A 25130-nucleotide genomic window follows, 5' to 3' on the forward strand; every position below is an offset into this window, starting at 1 on the left:
GAAACCAAAACCGAAAACCGAAAACCAAAACCGAAACTACAACCAAGGTTTTTCAAAATAATTGCGAAAATGTTAAATGAGCGAAAGAATGCAGAGATAGAGAGAGATAGAGATTGTAGGTAGAGAATAACACAAACTACTTGGTCGGCAACTTGACCACTTGTCGGACCTGAGCTACTAGATATATCTTGGCTGGGCACCGGCAGTCCGCCGCGCTGCTGCTGCAGCTCCTGTTGCTGCAGCTGTACGCCCAGAATGGGCATGGCCACCGGCGGCGGACGCACACCTCGTCCCGCCCGCACCGCCGCCGCCTGCGCCACCGATGCCAGACTGCGCTGCTGCTGCTGCTGATGCTGCTGCTGTTGTAGCTGTAGTTGTTGTTGCTGCTGCTGCTGTTGCTGCTGCTGCTCCTGCAGGGCCAGCTCCGAGACACTGACAATGGGTATATCCGGCGGAGGGGCCCTGCCCAGCTCCCGCTCCGACAGAACCGGAACCGGAAGCGCCGATCCTCCCGCGACGCTGCCATCCATTGGCTTGCCCTGGACGGATTTGTCGGCGCCTGCTGCAAGATGCCCGGATTTGAGTTCGCCGGCTTGTTTCAGCACGCGGTAAATTTGATCGATTTCGGTTATTTCTTTATTGATTTGATTGCATTTTTTTTTTTTTTTTTTTTGGTGCCGAAGTAGGAGAGTTGACATTGACAAGTTGGTACGGTTGATGAGGGACCAGTTTGTTTTTTTTTTTTTTGGTTATTCGGATTGGTTCGATTCGATATCGGTGTCAATATCGTTTTCAAATTGTCGGATTGGGATGATGTTGATGTTGTTGATGCATTGTTGAAGTGCATTAGTACAAATTGCAAGTGGTTTCAGGGGCAATTCGATAATTGGGTATGAGCTTGATGTGGGGATCGGGTACTTTTTCTTTGAATTCATATTTAGAGTGTGTGAGAGAGATAGGTGGGCATGTACGAGAGTATACATATATAATAAGGATCAGCTAGGCTTGATGTTACTTTACTATAGGCCCGCTGGGCGGGCATGTCCTCGATGAGCCAGATGTCTAGGATGTCTAGGATGTGGTACCCAAAACCAATCCAAACTCAAGTAGCCAACAACACGTATGCGGTATGAGGAGTGAGGCAATTTCTAGTGAACTGTTTGATATTTACTGAATACTGATTACTGATTACTGCGTTTTGCGGCTATAACATGCTCCACTACTTGAACTGATTTCGTTGAGTGGTCCCCCAGCTCTTATAATTTATATTTTTTGTTTAACAGAGTCCGCGATGTGTCCCTTGTGGTCTCAGCATATCAGTATGTGTGTGTGGTGTGAGCTGCGTGTGCTGAGTGTGTGTGTGTGTTCGATTTACTTTGAGCTGGTTGTCATTCGCTGAATATCTCGCTAATTGGGTGGGTCAAAGCGCAACAGTCAAACACAAAGTACGAAACAAAATCATAAGGTCAAGCGCATTTCAATCGAGTATCTGGCGCATACTATACGAGTATTAATATATTGATATTGATGCTGGATGTACGTATATGGCACATACTAATTCGAATAATACTGTTCATTTGGATACCTAGCTGCGCAATGCGATGCATAAAGGGCGTCTTTTGACGGAACTTCGCATTTGGCACATTCAACTGATTTGCGCTCGGATTGTTAATCGTATTCGTATTCATATTCGTATTCATATTCAGATTGGGACTGGGATCATCCGCCTGATCTGCTGCAGCTGCAACAAGCGACTCCTGTGGCGAGGCTATTTGTGTTTCGTTTTGGTGTGGTTTTTTTTTTGTTTTGGGGGGAAGGGAAGAGGATTTCATATTGATTTAATCACATTAACGTCTAGAGTCGGCAAATTTGGAATTTGTGTGCTTGATGGATAAACTACGTGAATGGCAGCGTTGCACCCGCAAGGTATGCAAGAGATTCTAGTTTCCTCCTCACAATTGTTTACAGTTCAATGGGCAGGAACTCATCTTCATCCTCATCATCATCATCTTCATAATCGTCGTCGTCAGTTGACGTCTATGGAATCTAAAGGACATTTTGCAATGCGTTTTGGGTGTGTGTTGCTGTGCATGTGCGAGGGTGTGTTGGTGTGTTTGCCGAGTGTGGGTAACCGAAGGAGCCAGGGAAATTGCTAAAGTTCTTGCACGCTGAGGTCTGGAGAATTGCGACACAAATCACAAGTGCCACAATCTGTCTGCCCCACGAGTGCCATAAATCCATTGTGAAATCAACTGATACACCAGCCACTCCCACTCGGCATTCTCTTTTGGCCAGCTCGTATAGCTCGAATCAATAAGTGGGTTTTTGTGACCAGCGACAAACAAAATGTTGCTGATGCGGTCTGGCCCAAAAGGATAAGGATAAAGGTAAGTGGAGTGAAGTGGAGTAGAGAACGAATCGCATTCGCTTGGTCTCCCATATTCAAGGTGGAATCCTGGAGCAGGACATGCTAATGCCACGATGCATACACAGTTCGGGCAGGGCAAGTCGAACAAATTGTTGGGGAATTTCGCTTGCCAGCACATCGCATTTCCCATGCAAGTCGTTAGCCGGCCTCAAGCGGTTTGTTAGTACTATATGTGAGATATGTGGGTTTAGCCTGTTTTTTGTTTTCTCTAGCCACTGTGTATTTCTGTGCTCTGTACTGCTGTACTGCTATAGTACTGTACTGCTGTACTTCTGTTTATGTATTTCTGTTTTCTGTTTTTGTGGGGCCATGGCTATGATGCTGGTGCGTGCCAGATACTCACTTTCTTCCTCGATATCAACGCGATTCTCCAGCTCCGAGGTGCTCTTCTGTCGCCGCAGCAGCTTCTGCTTTGGCTGGCAGCGCGGCAGATTGGGGGCGCAATCTCCATGGGCGTTCAGCTTGCAGATGCGGCAGCGTAATCCCTGGCGTGTGTGCCCTGTAACCGAGAATAGGGATAGGGTTAGGAATGTTTGCTCACAAGGTGCGGGTGAAGTCCCTTCCAGTCAGTGATCCAGTGATGAATAGTAGCATACCCACCTCTCAGAATCTGGGAGCAGACGTCGCAGGCCGTTATCTTCTTGTAGGTGTACTCCTGCAGGTGGTGGCTGCCATCCAGATTGGGACGCAGCGGCTCGGAGGCTGTGCTTGAGGCTCCATTGCGCCTGTGAGGGAGATGCAACCGAAGGGCGTTAGTTGGAGTGTTACCCATTTAATGGAGTCGCAAGTGTTGCACTTTCCCCCCGCGGGGAACGCCAGCCAACCCGATGCGCAGTTGGCCAAAAGCGCCCAAATGGCTAAACATATGTTCATAAATCGCATGAGCATACATTGCATTTGAAGGCTGCTCTTATGCTACTTTATGATTTTGTATATCTATACGCTATGTGCACAGTGACAACAGCAAACAATGGCGAATGAACAATGGAGTGTGGACAATGGACAACGGACAACGGACAACGGACAGCGGACAACGGACAATGCACATTAATCAGAGCGATGGTGCGTGTGTGTGAGGATGTTTGGACAAGAAACGCATTAAAAAGTATTGTATTTAAAATGAACGCACACAGTCACATGCTTTGTGCGGTACTCAACCTAATTGGATTCACAGGAAATTGCTCGATTAATCACTGCCCCGAGTATTTTACAATCTCGTGATCGTGTGCTTTTGACCCGATCTCTCAATCCATGGTGCTTATGCAAATTATTGTGTTATTTATACTGTGCATACACATCGTACTCGAATTCATTTCGGCAAATTCGTTTCATATTTATACAGCGCGTGAGAGATACAGATACAGCCAATTTGCAAGGACTTCCTGCCGCTCTGCTCCACTGGCCCCTCTGGCACTTTTGTTTTATTTGCCATGGAAAAAACCGAAGCCCCGAATGGCGGAGTGGAGAGCCAGAGCAGGAGGAGCAGGAGCAGAAGGACTCACAATGGGGCAATTGCTGGGAACTGGGCAGAATTCAGGCTCAGAGGCCTAGGACTCGACGTTGATTGTTTGTAAGTGGCTTATGCACACAGATGAACACACAGACGGCTGGCAAATAAATTGTGCTGAGCACATTGCCACAATATTTATAAAGTTGTTTGTTGTTTGTTGCAAATGCGTAAAGTATACAAAAACGTCAGATTTGGAAGGTGGCTGGTTGGCTGGTGGTTGGCTAGTAGCGATGGAAAGTGCAACTTTGTGCGATTGACAGCTACAAATGAACACTGACACGATGACATTGAATGTATTCGTAAATTCTTAGGCTAAATATTGATCTAACTAACTGACAGACTTAGTAAACAAGTAATACCCGAGGTGAGATTATCTCGGTCATGTACAATTTACAGGTATGTACAATACAGTAATATACAGGTTTATACTGGGGTAATTACAATTAATTGGTAGACTTAAGGGTATCTATGGTTGGAGTTTAATTGGGACTAATTTTAATTAATTATATTGTTCATTTGGATATGTTGGTGTGTATTTTTTTGATTTTGGGTGCAGCTATGGCAAAATGCTAAAACAAAAAGGGAAATATGTACGTTAGTCATAAGGGACAGCATGAGTAATGGTTTAATTATAATAATTTCCATAACATATTCATTAGTTGGTTTGTATGCAACTTAAAACTTTCATTTGCCGGCCAAATAAATGCGCTCAAATACGAAAAACAAGTACCGAAGGCAAGTCATAAAAAGCAGGACCATGGCGTAATGAGTAACTGGCTGGCTTTTTCCAGGGAGGCCGGGAAAAATGGGGCGGTTGTGGCTTAGTTTCGGGCTTTCAGTAATTTCAGGCGAAACTTTTGCAATATAACATGGCCAAACTTTTAACTGCGATTTTCTTGTCACGTTTGCAAATGTATATATAAAATGTATATGTGTTTATGCTGGGTATTTATACGCAGTGAATGGCCAGTGAGTGGCGAACATTTCGCAATGAAGTTTGAAGAGATAGAGCCCACTTGAGCACCCCTTTGGCCATTCACTAAGCCGAGAAGATTTTCCGATTTATCATCATATTGGCAGGCCAAGAGCTGCACGGCACAGAACTAAGTCTTGTTGCCACTGGATGTTGCAACGTTCGCATTTTCAGTGTGCAGTTTGCAGTTGCTAGTGGGTTGCAGTTCCAATGGTCTGCGTGTCCATGTAGGTGGAATAGCTGCAGAATTTATAGTTTTGCAATTTTTCGCATATTTTTCAATGCTCGAATGGCGCCGAGTGGAATTTACTGGGCGCAGCCGGAAACTTGGCCGGAACATATGGAACAGAAAAGCCAGACAGAAAAGTCCGAACGGACACAGCGACACATTTATCCGTAGTTATCGAATGGGGCAAAAACTTTTGTTGCCCGACTTGGACCAAATCCAGATCATGCATTGTCTTTGCACCCGTTTAACTAGCAGCTAGCTATGGATTTCAATTGTGCCCCTGCAACATGCAGCCTCTTGATTGCCGCCCCAACACGTGATTGATGACACTTTCAGTGGGCGCAGGTGGCATTTACGGCGCCCGAAGACAAATTAAGTTGTGTGTTCGAAATATACGAGTATATGTGTTAAATTGAAATTTAAATCGATTTACAGCAAAACATAGGCAAATTATACTGTGTCGTGTGCAGCAGTTGATGCGTTATTTGAAACCAATTAGCCGGCATCCAAGCGGGGTTTATTTTCTCAGCTAATTCTACATTTGCGTGCAACACTACAGCAACCTTTGGGATTTTGGATCGGTTATATACGTAGTTAGGCATTTAGCATATATGTATGTCTGTACAGGGATATATGGGTACTATGGGACTATATATCTAAATGCTAGATGCTAGATGCTGGGTGATTTGATTTTTCGTGGTGGTTCTTTGGTGAATTTCGGTTACCTCAAAGTTAATACGGTTGATACGGCGTGGTACATTTGATTTTGTCGGGGTGGTTGGCTGATAGTTCGCGAATATATATCGAGTATATCGAAACGTTTGGTTTTTGTTTATTTTTTTTTTTGGTTGGTTGGGCAAAGCATTGTATTGAATGCATTTAGTGTTCGAATGGAGATGGTATATACGTAAATTTATATAGAGAAGAAGTGGAGAGATCATTATTATGGCAGATATAACTTAGCTTAGCTTAAACTAGAGTGAAGTGCCCGGCTTATGCACCTGAATGGAATTATCTTGTAAATTGCGAGTGCAATTGCTGCATTGCATTGCATAATCCGGATTGTGCAAATATTAGGAATTCCTTCCGAATACTCGTACTATATGTATTTTATTGCGAATGGAAATGGAGGTTGTTTGGTCGGGCGGATGGGCTGCACTACCCTTGGATGCCTGAATAATTTTTCCGCGTTTTCCGCAAGCTTTTAGTCATATTAATGTGCGGGCGGCCCCGCTCCCGATTTATCCGCCCTTTGCTGCGATTCTCTCTGCAATTCGCCGCACTATTTCATTTTGTATCTGAAGGGGGGGCTTCTTGGCCCCCTAACCACGCCGCAGATACTAGATACTCCCTGGCGCGGTTTGTATTCGACTTAATGGGCCTCGCTCTATGCCCGATAGTTGTGTAACAGCGGTAAAATGGTGCAGGTGGAGGTGGGTGGGTGGTTGGAAAAGGGTGGGTGGTGGTGGAGGAGGAGTGGGTGGTGTAGTGGAGTGGGAAAAGCGGCGTACTCACCTATCTGCTTGTTGTGCTGAACCAGAACCAGCAGGCTTTAGGCTCTTAAATGCTTTCAGCCACTTTGTTTTCATCGATGGCGCTGTGGCAGCGGAGAATTTGCGTTCGTTTCGCGGCGACGTCGGCTCAACTTTGCTCACGAACAGATCCTTCTGCAAAATATGAAAAGAGAAAGAGAAAGGGGGAGAAAGTGCATTAGCCAAAATGCAATTTCCACTTAAACGTCTCACGTTGCCGTTTAATTACAGGCCATTAACACTCGCAACTCGCAAGTTGCATTCCGTTTGCAACTTTGTCTGCAGCTATTTGCCAACGTTGTGATTTCAGTTTTGTCCACATGCACACATATTACATGCACTGAGAAAAAAGTTACTGCAACTAAATAGCAAACACGTTAGGTATACTAAAATATCCTTTTCCTATTTATGGCAATCATCTAATATAACTAAAATTGTAGCCCCGTATCTAGCCAAGTTTCCCAATCCCTTGAGCATTTTTGGTAGCAACACAAATCTTTCAGTGTACTTTGGCAGACCATCGTTATGTCGTAATGGAGCCATGATTACGGGCACAGTATTTAGGCAAAGGAATGCCCAAATATTTAACTGATACTTTGTGTCTGCTGCCAGGCGTTGAATAAAGCCATTTTAATTAATAATCAACACTTTGCCGAATGCCACAAAATGTAATTACACCCAGGACAAACGCACACAGGCTCCAATGCTCCAACGCTCACACTTACACACACACACACACACACATTCACAGCCTTGCACACATGCATCCGCACATCCTGTAACAATAATTAAAACCACGTGTGACATGAGGTCACAGTTTAGTAAGCCTAGTGTGGTCCTTGCCATCCTGTTGTTATCGTGCGTGGTTGGCAGTTCAGTTTGGTTGCCATCTGTCATGAGCGTTGCATAATTAGATGAGCTTGCAATGCATTTAATTTGCGTTTTTGCCACACAAACTGAGTGGTGCATATTAATAGCAGGTGGCTCTAAATAGAAAAATCTGAAAACTATTTCTTCCCCATCAAAAAAGGTGAGGCGTTTGTTGGGAAAGTCACTCATAAAACCAATGCCGAATAACAATAAGTATTTATTAAAAATTATTACATTTCCAGTGGTCGCTTCAAAATTAATTATTTAAAGTTATTTCCAATAAGTGGCCAATGACCATGGTTAATAATTTAACGCGTTAGCCAACGGGTAATAATAAAATTTAAAATTCAATAGGCAAGCTTTAATTTAAACGAGAATTTAGACTATTTTTGCTACTGCCTCAAAAAACTCGACTGACGTCAGCGTTCAATCCCATTAAATCCGTGGTGCTTGGCAGTCTGGAATCTCGAATTCATTTTCGCCTTTCGCACGGAATTTCCGAGAGACAGAAGTGATGCGTGATTTTATGATGTCAGAACGTCAAAACAAGTTAAAAATCATTGCACTCAATGCAATTGCGGTATTTATAATGCAGCAGAACGCGTTCGATGCAGTTCGCTTCGCTTGGAGCGATTTTCGGTTTCTGATTTCGGCAGGTTTTCCAGCATGCTTTTTTTCCCACACCAACACCACCCTTTTCCCCCCTCCATTTTTCGTCATGTTATTTTTAGCACTTTGACAGCCCGACAGAAGTGGGGGCGAGGTCACTCATACGAAAGGTGGGCGGCAGTGGGTGGGTAGTTGGGTGGTGGGGCGACTGGCTGATAGGCAGGATATTAAGGCTGCCATATGGCGCAGCGCGATATCAAAATCAATGTATGTATTGGCGCGTCTGACAACAAAGAATGAAACTCACTGGAATGCCATTTAGTGATTGCGAAGAATTCGACGCTATAAATTAATTCACTCGCAGCGATTGCAATTAAAAATTAATTTTTTCACAGCCGCACAAAGCGCTCATATTTGATGAGTAATTAATTTTTACACATGCCGGAAATGGAATTAAAAATATCGTTAGCATCAGCAACTGCGACTAAATGGGCAAGATAAGCGGTTATTCTGGGGAAGAAGTGCGCCGCCCTTCAGTGGCCTTTGACTTTCGGTGTCCGACCGACAACCAGCACATTTAAATGTCGGGCGCCGGATGGCCAGGATGCAACGCCTGAGTGGCGACGCCAAGAAAGGGCGAAGCCGGGCCGAAGTCTGGCCATAATGGACATGTGCCTGTCATGTTGCCTTTGTCATTGTCGTCGGCATTTGAGGGCGTGGTCCACTGGCCATAAATTTATGCATGCAGTGCATAAAATTCAAATTAAAGGAGCTGCAACAGCAGCAGCAGCGGCATCAGCATCAGCATCAGCACATCCTGCCAGCGACAAGTACACGTTTTGACACTTTACAACAGGCCAAGTCCCATCCAAAAAGAGGACGTCAAAGCCCGCAGCCAGCTGCTAAATGGACAGGGGCGTAGATGGGGGCGTGGCCGACGCTGATGTGGGCATCCCCTTACCCCCCTTGCCATGTGCAGCGCAATCAGCAGCAGCTGTTGCTACCGCTGCACTACTGAACAGACTGAAATCAAATGTTGCCTTTGCCAGAAGACTAAAAGGGCTTAAAGTGCTGCCAAGCCAAAAACCCACACCACCCATTCTCATTTTGACATAAATTGCGACCTAATTGATTTCGCTTGGCTTTTTAAGCTACTTTCCCAAGTGAAAAGTACAAGTTGCCAGCTTAGAGCCCGTTCTGTGTGTGTGTGTGTGTGTGTGTCTGAGTGAAATGAACAAAATTTCTGTTTGCTGATTTTTTGTTTTTTTGTTTTTGCCCGGCCACTTTAATTATCTGCTATCTGGCGTCTCGGAGGAGGAAACCCAAAACGAAATTTATGGCTGTCACAATTTTTAATTATGTTGCCCATTGCTAGATTGAAACCACAAAGGTATCGTAAATTGCCAGCTCGAGCGCAAGCTGGCCAATGGAAATTTCCTCATTAAGGCCGCAACAAAGCGCGCTGGCCAACAAAAGGAGCCGCCGCATCCTTTGTGATTGCCATGCCTGATCTGCTTAACCACAGTCCGCCGATATGCCAGATACGCCAGATACGCTGGAATACGCCAGATACGCCCCCCCAACCACCCTGTAATAAGCATTTCAATTGGTCCACGATGGCCCATTCGAGCACTGGCAATATGAAAGCATATTTTATTGCCACTTTGATGAGCTGCCCTGCTGCTGCTGCTTTTATGCGGATGGGTATAAAAAAAAGAGGAAAAACCAGCGTACATTCAGTTTTAACCTATATTTTTCTAGCCCGTTGCTGCCTTTGTAATCTAGAGTAAGTGTAGGTGGCAGTGGGTGGGTGGTGCTGCATCTGCCTGCCATTTCATGGCATTTCGCCCAGCTCCAACTAATTGCCGTTGAGTAGAGTCTGGCTAAGGAGTCCAAGAGCTTTGCAAACATGGCTAAGACAATTTAGCCAACAAGGAGTGCGGCGATATACATATACCTGCATGCAGTCAGATATGTAGCTATATATAGCGAAAAATGGGAAGGGGGGAGGGGGGAAGAGCAGAGTGGAATGGACAAACACAACATTTCCGTAAATTACACGCATTTGTCAAAACGAAACAATGCGCAAAGTGTTTATTTGTTTTAGTGAGTGCTTCTGAGCGCAAAAATGACTCTACACTAAAACAGGGGCAGAGGGGGGCTGTAAAACTGTTGCAACTTCTAATGGGTTTGCTTGTTGCTGCTCCTGCTGTGTCATTGTGTGTGTGTGTATGGGGGTGTGTCTATGTGTATCTGTGTGATCAGTGCAGCGCGCAATGTGGAACAGCGATTATGCAACCACATCACTCTCACAGTGCATCATCGATCCAATTCACAGGATGCAGCACATACGCACACACACTCACACTCACACACATGGACGGTCCCCTTGGCGTATGCGTAATGCGAACGAACACTTTTCAATTTTCATTAACTGCGACAGCAAATTGCTTGTGTCATCTGCAACTGCAACTGACACTTACAGCAGCCAAAATCCTTTGAGCGACGTGAGGATACCCGGCACTTTTAAGTCAGCAGGGAAATTCGTTGCATACTTTAAGGCTATGTAACAAAATCGTATGTTTTTCTAAAAATATGGATTTACGTAGACATATGCTTAAATACTGGGAAAATAGTAAGCCAACTATAATTCATTTATCACATTACTAAGCGAAAGAAATTTATATTTTATTCAAGCAAATAAAACATCGTATTGTAAGGAGAATATTCAGGCACTAGTTGTTATTATTTTTGGTTTTGGTTACCCACCCAAGAATCTGAAGAGTAAACTATATACCCATTAGCATTCCACCAGCTGCAGGATGTGAAAAGGACATAGATTCTGAGGCGTCACAGTTTGTGTTTGACAATCAACAACAGCCGCACCGAAACCATAACAAATGCCACTGCGATTGAGAGAGCAGAGATTGAATGCCAACGGATGACAGATACAAGTCAAACCTGTCCGGCTTTGGTTGGATTTTCTCTGGCCTGGTTAACCGCAGCTCGTGCCATTTGTGCCATTCGTGCCGGAGTTTCCCAGCACTTAATAAATGCGGAAAGGCGCATTCGTGTGCCTCCGCCTCCTGACGGATGTGAAATTTATTGGCCGCAATTAAAATTGCAGAGTGCTTGGCCCACACGCTGTGCAAGTCGAGCTGTTCGGACCGATAAGTTTAATCGGCTCCAGGCTGAGCCTCGTTTTTCGAAATTTTGGAGGCCACACTTCGAAGTGCTAAGCCATTTGCCAGCCAGGCTCCATTTTGTTCACATTTTCAGTTGGCTGGTGCGTGGGCCACGCCCCATTATGTTTTATGACCACCTCCCTAAGCTGCTCTTGGCCAAATAAAGGAGGAGCAAAGGAGGACTTTCATTAAGCTGAGGTGGGTGAGCAAAAATCCCCAAGGGCGTCGGTTAAGCTGCGTGAAATGTCCTCTGATTCTTCCTGTAATGACACTTGCATCCTCACATCTTTTCCACCTCCGAATGTAATTTGCATCTCTGTCCCACTCGCTTCGCATTTTCCTTTTTACTGTTTACATTTTACTTTTCACTTTTTACTTTTCACTTTTATTGCTGAAAACAAAACGGAAAACGAGGGAAATTCCCATTGAGCTTGCCCACCTGTGCTGGGGCTTTTCCTTTAGCGCTTGCTCCCTCACCTACGTGACTGCCATCAATTTTCAGTGGCACTGCCACATCATTTTGCATACAAACAGGTGAATGCCAGTGGGCTTGGACTTGGGCTTGGGTCCGGTCGTCCTTGTCCCCTTAACTCGATTTTGAAATGGTTTAAAAGGCGTTATGTGCGACGACTGCTGATCACACACCTCAAACTGCTGGTTGCTACCAAATGTGAATGCTGAGTTTCGCTTTTCATGTACTTTTATTATTATTGCAAGTGTTAGGGCGGAAAATGGCATGTGGGCGTGAGACCTCAATGTCGGTTATTTTCTGTGACTGCGAATCTGGCTGACTTCCGCAGCTGTTGCAGCACAAATTGATTTTCAATAGCTGAGTGGTTTTTGATTCAATAAAATGACATACTCGGCTTACTCCCGAAGCCCCCAGAAGTTCCGGACACATCCTGTGCGTCCTGTTCGTCCTGTTCGTCCTGTGCGTCCTGTCAGAGGCTGACTGCTTTGCGGTGGAGAAAAGTTTTCGGTTTCCTGAGCACAGCTTAATTCACTTCGATGTAATTAAGATTGCTTTAATTCAATTTGCATGCGGAATGTGCAAAATGAATCACCACTCTGACCTTGCCAATCTATCGAATCTGTTTTTATTGGCCTGCTGATAAATGGCCAGAACGTGTCAGCCCCAAAAGCGATTTATCAACGGCCCTCTTCTAATTTCTGAGTTTATTTTCGTGCCGTTCATTCGTGCTGCCTATCAATCAATATGCAAAATGGCAAAAAGGAAAAACAAGAGCAGCCTCGGAAAAGGGGGAAATGCGGGAGCACTCTTTTCCGTTTCCAAGGCGCCTTTCGAGTGGGCGCAAGTCAAGTCAAGTGAGTCAGTCAAGCGGGGCTTACAGAAGTTTACTGAGGCTGCTCAACTAGGCGCATGAATTTCTAATTAAAACGCCGGCAAGCCTTCGCCAGGACCACACGTGCTCCCCGTAGACCCACACTCGTAAATACTCATTTGAGGCTGAATCACACCCACGCCACTGCCACACACATGTATGTATGCATATGCATACATGTATGTATGCAAATGTGTGCGGGTATATAATGTACGTATCACGTATACGCAGTGAGGGCCCCACATTGGCTGCTATCTACTTAATTACTTGGTGGGGCGAGCGGGTGAATTATATGCATAATTTAAAGTGCATGCTTTTCCCAAGGCCCCGCACAGTCCATTCCACACCACTCCTTACCCCGCTGACTCCTTTCCCAGCTGATTAAGCCGCCGGCAGCTTGAAGCTCTCCGTTTTCTGTCTGTCTTCTGGGCAGCAGCACAATTCACACGCAAACTTTTATTGCGCTGACAAAGTGCCGCCCGCTGTGGCTTCTCTCCACAGGACGAGGATTCCTCCGACGCCGTCGCCTCCATTCTTTGCGGGAAATGGAGCGGAAAATATTTGCGACAAGCGGGACAAGCCAGTGCACACAGCACCTCACCCCCGCACCCACTCACCCCCTCACACACTCGGGCCCCCTCACCTCTCCGCATCTATGCTCCTGACCAGCATATGTGCCCATGCGAATTTCCCACGTTTTTTGTGCGCCACCAGAAAGGAAATCAAAATATTTCCGCAACTCAAATTGAAAATTGTCAATTTTTTATCTCGTTGCGGTTTTTCATCACAACGAAAAACCCTGTCATATTCCCACACCGAGCGCAGTAGAAATTCCATAACTGAAACAAATATCTGCCAACACAATCGCCTATGAACATATTTTAAATGCCCTGCAAACAATCTCACTAGTTGGTAGTCAGAAAACCAATGCCAAGGAAGCTCTACAGATTTAAATAAATGATATTTTATGAACTACTATAAAATTCAACAAAAAATTCCACTTTGAAATTTGAATTTAGAATTACTGAAGATATCGTTACTAGGACTTTTCCACCACTTGCTCATCGTTTATTCGACATTTTCCAATAAGTACTTTACAATACAAATTTAACGTGCTTAGCTCTCTGTGAACAGGTGCTTTATGGATTTGATTCCCAATGAAATTTCATTATATGCCATCCTTTGAGCTTGCATGACATGGGCTATGATTTATAAAAGTTTGGGTATGAGAAGTTCTACTGTGTTGGCCTCCAGGTGAGTTGTATTTGTGTATACCCAGTGTTTTGTTACCCCGAGCTGGCTGCTAATAAAAAATCAATTAACTTGGCCTTGGCTCGTGTTCCGAGCTTCCTGCCTACCTGGCTGACTGCCTGACTGCCTGCACACGAACCGCGTTACTCAATGACAGGCTAAGCCAACTTCATGGATGGAAATCGATGGCCCCGGCTCACGTACCACACTCCGGATGCGGAGGTAGGAGGAGCCAGGACTAGCCAGGAGGAGGGGGTGGCCAAATGGTTCTGGGGATTCACCCAAAGCTACGACTATGGTATTGCCTAAGGCCTGGTGCGATAATTGATGTCAAATGCTCGTCACATTTGTCTCACTTTGAGCGTGTGTGTGTGTGTGGTACTGTGTGTGCGAGTGCAGTCGTTAATCATATAGGCCCAGGTGGGAGGCACACCTGAACCACCTGAACGGCAATCGACAGTGAGACTTAATAAGCATAGTTTCTGGCACAGATAGATACGTGAAAAGTGCTGTTTTGTGTCACTGGAATTCAGCTGTACAGTCGCATTCTTAGATTAAGTGCCACCTAATGGGCTCTTCACTTTATGCGACAAATTTATTGAAAGCTGAACAAATACGCACAGGTAAACAAAGTGCTTCTAATGGAAAGAGGTTTTGGACTTGGCCTTAGGGTATGGGAAATGCAAAGCTGACAACTAAGTAAATATATAATGAAATCCTTGCCTCTTGCACAAATTATATTTGTATTTATTGAGAGATGGAGGAAAGTTGAACAATAATTTTGATGAAATTGTGAATAGCTTGAGTTTTACTTGTGTCAGCCATTAGTTAGGGATGAAATATCATTCTGTTTGCCAATAAATCAAGTTCCCTGCTAACTCGCATGTGTGCTTACCCTAGTTCCATTCGCAGCCCTATATCCCGCCCACTTCTAGGTGAGATGTGTGCTCCACTTACTCTCGGCTTATCCCCCACTGAATCCTGCCTGACACGTGCATAATTAGTGTGTTGGCAGGGAGCAAAAGTGGCTGGCAACCAGCTCCGCTGATTGAGTGGCACAGATTAACAAATTCGAAGGCCCTGGGCTGTGGCGCCGAAACAACAAACAACAATCACAGTTGCCGCCGCATGCTTGTGCGTCAAAACACCGAATACACTCGAGGCGAACAATTTAATTCGTTTGGTAAACAGGACACGGCCGGATGGAAGAAGTACTGCCGGATAGGTAAAAGTCGCAAAACGGCGGGAGGCGGATGACGGACGATGGAGGGTTCCTGTCTATATAAATACTATAGAGGCAAGTGTTGGACCCGACTGCTGCGTGGTAAGTAGCCGAGACCACTTCCTGTCAGGACGTAAGCCAAAGCCCCACCAGCACCAACACCATCACTTGGGCACACACACACACTTATTCACGGGATGTCGCACTTTACTTGGCAAGGATGACGGAGGTAGCCTCCTGATTCCACCCGCCACGTTACCTGTTTCGATTGCACGGAAAAAAAATCAGACGTTTATGCAACATCACGATTTCATACTTCAATTAATGCCAGGGTATCTCTCATCCGACAATCAACTGTACTCTCAGCGAAAATGGTTGCAAAATGCCATTTTTGTTATTTGAATGATTTATAAGCCCATATAAATATGATAATAATTTATACATTTTTGTACGAGAAGCTTACTTAAATGAGCAATGCTTTTTGTTCTCTTAAGCCTGTAGATTTAAAAAGTTTTTTAATCTCCGTTCGAGAATAACTTTTTGAGATTATCCTCTGGCAGCAACGTGTGTCACGAAACTTGCATTTGTGATTGGCTCAGTGAACCACAACTCACTTAAAATAATCAAAACAGTATTTAACTTGATTCTTAAAGAACCTCCTGTTCGTTTTCTTCGGTGCCTGTGAACAACCGCCTGGGGATTCAGTTCGTCCTGGAAGAAACTTTTAGTGCCGTGCCCGCTCACCTGGCGGGGTCGCGGCCATAAAAGTAATCATTTGTCATTGTCAAATGCTGTGCAAGCTGCAGCCAAGGAAGAACACCTCTTGTCGCCTTTTGGTCACCTGCCAAATCGCTTTAACCGAGTGCCCTTAAAGCGTTTTGGCGAATGGAACGGAAGCTGCTCTCATTAATATGCAACACTATCAGCGAGCGGACTCCGCCTGTCGCACTTGCAACATGGTTTTCAATTATTTAAATTTTCATTAAAATTCCAGCAAAAAACGAAGGTGAGGCTCCTGCCAAAACTCAACCTGGACTCGGTTCGTTGCTTGGTCTCTCGGCTCTGGTTTTTGGTTTTTTGGTTGCTGGTTTCTGGTATCTGGTATCTGGCTGAGCCTCAGCCTGAGCGTGAGCCAGATCCCGTGGCCTCTGCCAATTTCGTGGCCTACTCGGAAATTTCGAAAAGTGTTAAAATCAGCACAAAGCGCAAAAAGTAGCAGTAGAAAAAAAAAACGCAAAAAACGAAACAGCAGCCGAGGTGGCTGTAGAATAACCGGGGCGGAGAAATGCTGCCCGGAAAACTGCTGAAAATGCAAAGCTTGGTGGAATTTATTAAAAGGCCAAGCCAAAGAAAGTGCAAAATTGCTTTTGATAAAAAAGCGAGAACGAGAACGAAACTGACGACAGCTGCCAGCGGTGTAGCGAGTATCAAGGATTCGCTTCGTGGAAAAGGAAAAAGGACGATGGATGCGGTGCGATGCGATGCGCCCACTCGTGTTGCTGAGTTGCCAATATTGCAAATTGCATAAATGAAGTATTTCTGGGCAGAGCCCCAGCAAAAGGGGTCTCGACTCCCTAGCCAGCCACACTATTTGAATTTCCATCTACCTGATCTCTGCAGTTTGCCCAACTTGAGTTCCCGCCGGAGGACCAAAAACTTTCCCTATTCCCTGTCAGCCACACTCACACACTGCGTATACGTAATGGCCTGCGAACGAACGAGCAGCTCCTCAGTTCAGTTGTTCGTTGTGCTCCGGGTGGGAAGTGCTCGCCTGGAAGGCATAATCCCAGTGCCAAGTGCCAATAAGTCAGTTATAAATTTGATGTAAAATTAAGCAAGAGGCCAGGACACACAGGCTTCGGCATTGCCACCCAGGCTCCACAAATTGCTCGCAAGGACTGGCTGGCATCCTTCATACATTGTGCTCGGCTTTTGCCCTCAGACGAGGGAGTAGAATGTGCGCAAAAGGATCACAGGGTCCATACACTAAACAAAATCTAACTTGACAGTTCACTAAAACTATACAGTGTTAGAATTGATTAAAACTAAACATGAATAGTTCTTTTGCAAACCTATTTAATGCAGAAATAATTACTGAAAGAACATAAAATACAACTGGCTCCTTGAAAGAACCCATTATATAGTTAACCGAAAATAAAAGAGACTAGCCGTTAAAAGCGTTGGTTAAAAGCGCATTATGTTCCGAAAATAATGTGAGTTTGAGCCAACGAAAGAAAATTCTCGTTTCCACCAGCTCATTATAGAAACTCCTTGAGTGCGTTGGTAAATTGAAAGAAGTTTCTAAATTTCAGGACTTGTTCGCCAAGTGTTTTGGGGCTGCAGCTGCAGCTTGTTAGCGTAACGAAGCCAAGAGGAGTAGTGGGCCCGGAACACACATTCCGGACCAAGATGCGGACGTGAACGTGGGCGGAGCACCCGCATGTGCACGACTACGGCTTCCACGGGCATCTCCGCCTGTGGGCCCGGCAAATACGTCCTTGTCGGACTCATATTTTGGGGCATCGTTACGAGTGTGCCACAAGCAGCTCACAAATATTTGTGGGTCGCCATTCAGCACACACCAAACACACACCACACATACACATACAGCACACACACATAGAACACACAAGATGCAGCACACAAGACTGCAGGCGATTGAGGGCGTGGGTTTAATAATAGTACAATTTATTGATTAAAGTTGCGGAGAGGGTTGCGCCTTGGATTCCGGACAGGACATAATATTATTATATGTTAACTCAGTCCCGTCCCCTGCTGACAAATTGTTTTTGGTCCCAGTGTGACATATTTATGATGTTGTCCAGGGTCAAATAGTTCTATTTACACTTTCTGCTAGTCATTCCTTTTTATCGATTCGTTGCCGGAAAAGCGCCTGCCGATGGCAAGTTTGTTTTCCCCGAAAAGTTCCTGTCGCTTGTAGTGGGAAATACGAATTACAAATTTATGAACAGCGAAATAGACTTTTTGGACTAGTCTGATTTGAGGAGATAGTGCAGGCAAACTTTCGCGGTCGAGTTCCTAATCGATTTCGTGGCTCAGAAAGCAATTTGGAAATGGAGTCCTGCAAACTTAAGTTGATTGATTACATTTCGACGAGGTCAGGCGTACTGCAGTCCTAGTTTGTGCCCTTGGATTGTTTGCCTTACTAAAACAGCTAAATCTATGTTAATCAGTGCATTGTTCATTTGATTAGGGGTCATCTTTCATGAATGTTAGTTAAAGAGATAGAGATAAATAGTTAAGAGATAAAGTCTTTAGTATGTCAAGTCCTCTCTTCGCTACTTTAAGTTTAAGTATCCCTTGACACACACATTGTTCCATTGAAACCTTTTTCTGTGAGCGCTTTCAACGCTTCTCCATTCCTTTTAGCCATTTTCCTTTTATTCCACGGAGCAACTTGCAGCATTAGCGCTTTGCAATGGATGCGGCAATTAAAAGCCATCATCAGATATCCCTGCCACTCCTCCTCTGCTTCTGCTCCAGTAGAAGCAATTGGTAATCAAATAGTTTGACCATGGATGTCTCCATCGCGGCACTTTCTCCTGCTCCTCCTGCTTCTCCCCCAGCACTTTGTCCGCCTGCTCCCTTTGTTTCTACTGCCATCTAATGGCACATTCTGCTCCGGCGAATGGCTAACGAAACTATATCATTGACTGCCAAGAAGAGCCGGCGGCACTGCCATTAAAACGTAAGCTGATATAACGCGCAACATTCTAGCAAATGGAATGTGTTCATCTTCCTCACTGCCACAGTCGCAACACTCGCACTTTCCCCTGAACTTTCTCCTTCCGCCGTCCCCAGTCGTCCATCCAGCACTATTGCCATCAATTCCCCTGTTTATGGCCCTGCGGGCGAAAGGCGAAAGTGAAAGTGGGAACGAGAGTGTCAAATTTCCGCTTTCAGCGCCAGCTGCATCGGCTGCTCGAAGGGGTTTGTTCGGCGGAGAGGGGTTTCGGTTTTCGGTTCCTGGCTCTTTTGGCTCCTTTGGCCAGGGGGTGCAAACACTCTCTACTAAGCAAACAGTTGTCAATTTCTGGTGGCGCAAATATTTTTTCCCATTTCGCCATTTTTGCTCTCTTCAAGAGGCTCACTTGGCCCGCACTTCTGTTGACTTCTATTCCATTCTTCTGTCAAATGCTAATGGTTGTAGTTGCACTTCTTTCTCGGCTACCACTTTATCCCCACCCAACCCCACATTGGCTGCAGCTAGAGCAACTATATTGGATTTGGCCAGATATTGGCAAAGTGAGCAGCCAGGCGGCAAGGTGACAACGGGCCAAAGTTTTCCGCTTGGCAGCCAGAGTGGCTTCCGCCGGAAGTGCAGCCGCGAAACATCGAATTAAAACATGGCCAAAACCGTTGTCATAATCAAATCGCTTTTTGGCCAGAGGCACTAAGGCGCTCGAGCTTGACGAGATGATTGCAGAGGCAGTGGATAAGGCGAAAATGGTTACACAAGAATAAAATGCGCTTGACTTCCAAACAATCAAAGAAAAAATAATAATAAGCACACGGAAGCCCATCAATTAAGTAACCAGCAATATAAAATCGATTATGTAGAATTTACCTGTCACACAAAATCGATGCATTAAAATGGCAAAATATAAGTTCAATCATGTAAGATTTTAATTATGACTTTGGCAAGCTGTCAAACGCAAAAACTGAGAGCTTAAGTGCACTTTATTTTAATTATGACACATTGGGAACATAAATAAAAACAGGCTATGCTCAGAGCCTGAGAATGGTTAAAAAAGTTGCCGCCGCTTAAACTTTTGTGGAGATGGTGAAAGTTATGCTAATGAAAGCAGATTGCAGAGAATATGAGAAAGTTGTATCGTTGCGAGTTATGGATGCCTTGCGGTGAATGGCACATTCTTTTTTTACAGTGCATAGGACGATGGATGGATATCTTCCATGGGCGCATTCAGCTGTGCAGGTCTCGCACTGACAACACATGTTCAAATGTTCAAGAACAATGACACTCAGAGCCACTCAACTGGATGTTTGTAAACGTTGCTCAGGCACAAGGCACAAGGCATAAGGCACAAGGACCAAGGACCTCTCTGCCAATAAGCAAAGCGGGATGAGCAGTAAGCAAACGTAGGAGGAGGAGAAGGAGGAGGCTGAGGATAAGGAAAAGGAGAAGAAGGAGGAGGCTCGGCACCAGATGCAGTGCAACAAGGGGAAACAATACGAAAAGGCGGCAGCCTGGGAGATAAACGCATATAAAACACAAGCTCAGTCGGTAGAGAAAGAAAGAGCAGCTCGTCGAGCAGCGAAACAAAAGCTGTAAAATTCAGTGCAACGCACTCGACACATCCTTTCCCTACCGCCCAAATGTGTGGCAGTGGGCGTGGCTGTGGGTGAGTCATTTAGTGCAACATGAGGCACTCGGAAGCGATGAGGTTGAGGTTGGCAGTACTAGCAGCTGGATGGCAGCCTGTCAAGCTGGTTTCACCATTTTTTGTTTTTTTTTTTTTTGTTTTTTTCGAGATTGTGCGATATCCGGCATGTGAAGGATGTTTGCACTGATGCTTCAGTCCCTTCCCCCGCTCCCTGCTCCTTAGTCCTTGGTGCTCCTCTACTTCTGGGCCTCCGCTGTTAGCATGTTAAGTTGCGATTATAGGCTGTTAGTGTAGCTAGCGATGGCGATGGCGATGACGAAGCCTCCACCCGCCTGGCCGATGATTGAGCAACTGCAGCAGGAGGCAATTCCCATTCACTGCCAACAAAAAATTGGTACTCTGATGTACGAACATCCCAGAGACTTTGCCTTTGTATCAAAACGCACCCATTATATTATAAATTTTAATTTGTGTGACATGGTTTCCTTGGTGCAATTAAAAGGGTATGATTACACCTTCTTTAAACTAATGTTGATATTTTTAAGAAGGGGAAAACCTTTTCTCTGAGTGCAACTGGGGCACCGATTTGCATTCTCAATTGGACTACTGAAGAGTCGACAGCATGTTTGTTTTTTTGTGCTGCAGCCGCAGCTCCTGTTCGTCCTGTTCGTCCTGCTCGTCCTGTTTCTCCTGCTGCTGACGGTGGCAAGTGGAAAGCGGAAAATGGATCAAGTGTGACTGACAAAGGACCTGATCAGGAGCCCTGCCAACATTAGTGGCGAGTCATTTGGCCAACAGCAGTGCACTTGCCAAGCCCAATCTCAATTAGTTTGTTTAAGCATTCGATGGGGCTCTGTGTTCTCTGTGGCTGCTCGACTATTGGCGCAGCAATTCATAACGGACTAATTAGGGGCTTTAAAAGTCAATCCTTTCGACAACATCGGTGCGATTATGGGGCGGAATGTGGGCGCAACACTCATTAGCTATTCATTTATTAATCGCATTTGGCACTCGAGCTCGATTGCCGATTGAAATTCGAATTTATTCGCGTCGCTCGCCGCTTTATTGTTAATTTCTCAATTTAATTTAGTCCGCCACTTGGGCGCTACAGCGGCCCACTATAATGCAGATGTCAGCATAATCGCATTGAGTTGTCATTAGTGTGTGACATTAATTAAGTTAATCGCCATCAGCGACGGCAAGAGCAAAAACAACGTCAACAGGGCGGCTTGCGTGCGTGAAACAAGTAGAAAATCGAAAATCCAATTAGAGCCAGTCCATCAGTCAGTCAGTCGGTCAGTCAGTCGTTCAGTCAGTCGTTCAGTCAGTCATTTCATTATTTAGTCATTCACTCATTCAGTCAGCCAGTTGACGGGTCAGTTGTTGGGGCTATAGTCCGATTTCAAGTCCGATTGCACCTCATAAGCTCAACAGCAATTCACATGCGAATGGGTCTACGAGTTTAGATACAATTTATCGTCCCTGCTCTTCAATATTAGCCCCCACTTAGGCACCACTCAGATGAAATCATAATAATAAATAATAGTAAATAAGCAACAATTTGATTGCCAGGCCTGGGGCACATGTGATTTATGTGTTGTGCAGGCGCCTTCTCGACCTTGAAAGTTGGAGTGTTTGTCATAATTTCACGGGCAATTTGCCTTTTAGCCAGCCACATAAACTCAATTGCGCGTTAGGCTCTACGTGTGTGTAAAGTAATTGGATTTACTTATACATATATGGGGTTTAGCGTTCAGCCAAAGAGACCTAAGACCGCATTTAGAATAGCTCAAGAATTGTGTCAAATATATCAGTTAATTCAACGCACTGCTGCCAAATGAAATGAGCTCTGCAGCGACATGTTTGCGGTTTCATTCAATTATGCCAAGCGACTGCATTAATTTTTTATTCATCGCTTCTGCATCCAGATTCCCGAGCATTTGGCTCTTCTCCTTTCGAGTGGCTTAATCAATAAGAACTCATGCAGCTGCACACGCACGAGGATATGAATGGCGTACACAGAAAAAACACTCTTATCTTAAGCTACTTAATAAACAAACGTTGCTCAAGTATAATATAATAAATAAAGGAGAAACATATAATTTTAAAATCACAAGCAGTCTGATAGACTTAGTACATGTAATCCTTCTACTTTTTACTACTTTTTTGCGAAGCCTATTACATTTATTATCGTACAATTCGAGCAGTGCAGTGAAAAGTTGCGGATAAAAGCCAACACGAAAAATCGAGTTTTCCTCCGTCCAGGGCATTCATTATTCAGCCCGAGCTGGCATAAACGAACCCAATGCTAGCTGCATATGGCTAGTGATCCGGGCTCGCATCCCAGAAAGGATTTCATATGCAAAAGGGGAAAACTTTTTAAAGTCAAGACATTTGGCAGGCGAACTTAAAGTGAAGCTTGGCCAAGTAAAAAGCAGAATAAATAGGAAACGGACAGGCCAAGGAGCGTCAAGTCCATGAATATTTCAAGCAGTACAAAGCACACAAACACACATACATACACATACTCAGGCATACACACTAGCACACATGAGTGGAGCGCGCTCACCCACACACATGTGTGTAATCTTGGCGCTGAAAAGTATGCAGCAGGAAAGCTGCCTCGCTGTCGTCGCTGCTTAAGCGCAAACAAATCATACGGCACTTTTGCCGCAGCAGACAATTGAATGTGTGTGGGTGTAAGGATACGGCTTGTGCGTCTGTGTGTGTGTGTGTGTAGCAGAGATGATGCCACAAAGTGCACTCGAGCATCAAGAAATGAAAATACTATTTAAGCCATTTTATCAACATAATCGTAAATCATTTTGCACTTTTCGCATAAAAGTCGCCGTTGTCGTCCTTGTCCTCGTCCTCGCACTCGCTGCCTTTGCTTTTGCCTTTGCCTTTGCCGCTGTCGCAATAAAGGACCAATTGTCTAGTGCATATAATTTGTTATTGGATTTGAGCAGCTGCTCCTCGTCGGGTCTTGGTTACTGGGTCCCGGTTACTGGGTGCTGGGTCCTGTTCTTGGGTGTTGATTTAGCTGGCTTTGGCCATTGTTCGGCTGCGTGTGCGATATGTGCATGTATTTTTAGCTTAACACTCGCCAGCTTTGCTTTGCTCCTTTTGTCATACATTTCACGCTTGGCAGGACCACATCATTATACACACATTCGTAAGAGTATGTGTGTGTGTGGCAGGACACTCTTCACGTCCAAAGCTCGTTTATGGCCAGCCAATGTGGAAATGGAAGTTGTTCGTGCCTGGACCCAAAACGCCCACGACCACGCCCCATAAAATATGTGTTGAGCCAGGGGATTATCTTTGGCAGCAGCACAGCGTCTGGAACAACATTGAAATATTTGTCGGCAAGCAAAGCTGCTTAAACTCACTAGCCCGTCTCTCTCATTTGCGACTACATATGTTTATGGCACATAGGTTTCCTTTTGCCAACACGTGGCCCCGGCCAAAAATCATCCAATTAAAATTCCAAGCCAATGCATTTGCCGCACGAATCGTTTATAAATTGAGCAGAGCTGAGCGGGGTGAAAGCACGAACAATGTTTTCTTTGAAAATATTTTCGCTAACACCAGTCAGCTGCATTTTCCGCCCCCCAATTTTCCCGCAATTGCCACCCTCTGGTGGACATTGTGCGCATATCCAGCGAAATTGATATTTATGATAATCAAATTGATTTTTAATCATTTTATCGAGGTTCCATTGTATGGCACAAAATCAATTGTTTACCACCAACGACGAAACTACACAATAAAATTGTGTATAACAGGGACTTTTTTTTTGCAGTGTGCTGTTTGCGTTCACAGGCAAATGAGCAGCGAAATGAAAGGGAAATGAAACGATAACTATGCCAGACACGTAAACTTTTCCTCTGCTGATCCACACAAATCGATGACGATTTAAACCCAATTAAAGCCACTGCAAACTATAAGTTTTAGCCACTCGGAGATCTCTGATTCCCCGTGCAATTAAGCAGTTTCGCTGTGGGAAAAGCCCACTTGCTTTGGCCTACATTTGCTGAAAAGCTAAATCTTGCATAAAATAGGTTCATGGCTAAGACCAAGAAATATATAAAGTCAAATTACGGCCGCTGTCGCTGGCACATTTCAGGGAAAAGTAAAAGAAAGCTAAGGATGGCGAATGGGAAGCGCAACTATTTCCTTTCGGCATAATAAGCGATTTTCCGCTCGTTTTCTATTAAAGCCACATAAGATGGTAGACCTCGGGGCGATTTCTGCGGCTTAACTGCGACACGCCCACACAAAAAGCAGCTCACACATAGACACACACACACACACACAGACACACACACACACGCAGATATACGAGTGTGCTAGTGGCACTCGCACATTTCCGAACGGCCATTGAAAGTGGTAGTATGGTACCATGCCAAACCATTCCATATATAGTAGATGTATGTACCTGAAACCAAATGTATAAAAGAAAGCGCCACGTTCTGCGCTTTGTGGAAAAACATTCGGCCTTGTACCAGTTGCACTTACTCGTACCTCCGCCTCATTTATTGTATTTCCAGCATATTTTCAGCTATGCGATAGGAGCTGGGAAATGGGATTTCGAATGAGACTAGTGCCG

General features: G+C 44.9%; 1 protein-coding gene across 1 annotated transcript in view; it reads right to left on the minus strand.

Moving 5' to 3' along the window:
- Nucleotides 1-25130, minus strand: part of LOC6531571 — a 58076-nt gene that overhangs the window by 12990 nt on the left and 19956 nt on the right. The window contains 5 exon segments of the mRNA XM_039372958.2: nt 170-562; nt 2772-2927; nt 3029-3153; nt 5866-5922; nt 6656-6807. Coding sequence (XP_039228892.1) covers nt 170-562; nt 2772-2927; nt 3029-3153; nt 5866-5922; nt 6656-6807 — 883 coding nt within the window.

The sequence above is a fragment of the Drosophila yakuba genome, chromosome 2R (genome assembly GCF_016746365.2).
Source record: "Drosophila yakuba strain Tai18E2 chromosome 2R, Prin_Dyak_Tai18E2_2.1, whole genome shotgun sequence".
NCBI classification, from domain to species: domain Eukaryota; kingdom Metazoa; phylum Arthropoda; class Insecta; order Diptera; family Drosophilidae; genus Drosophila; species Drosophila yakuba.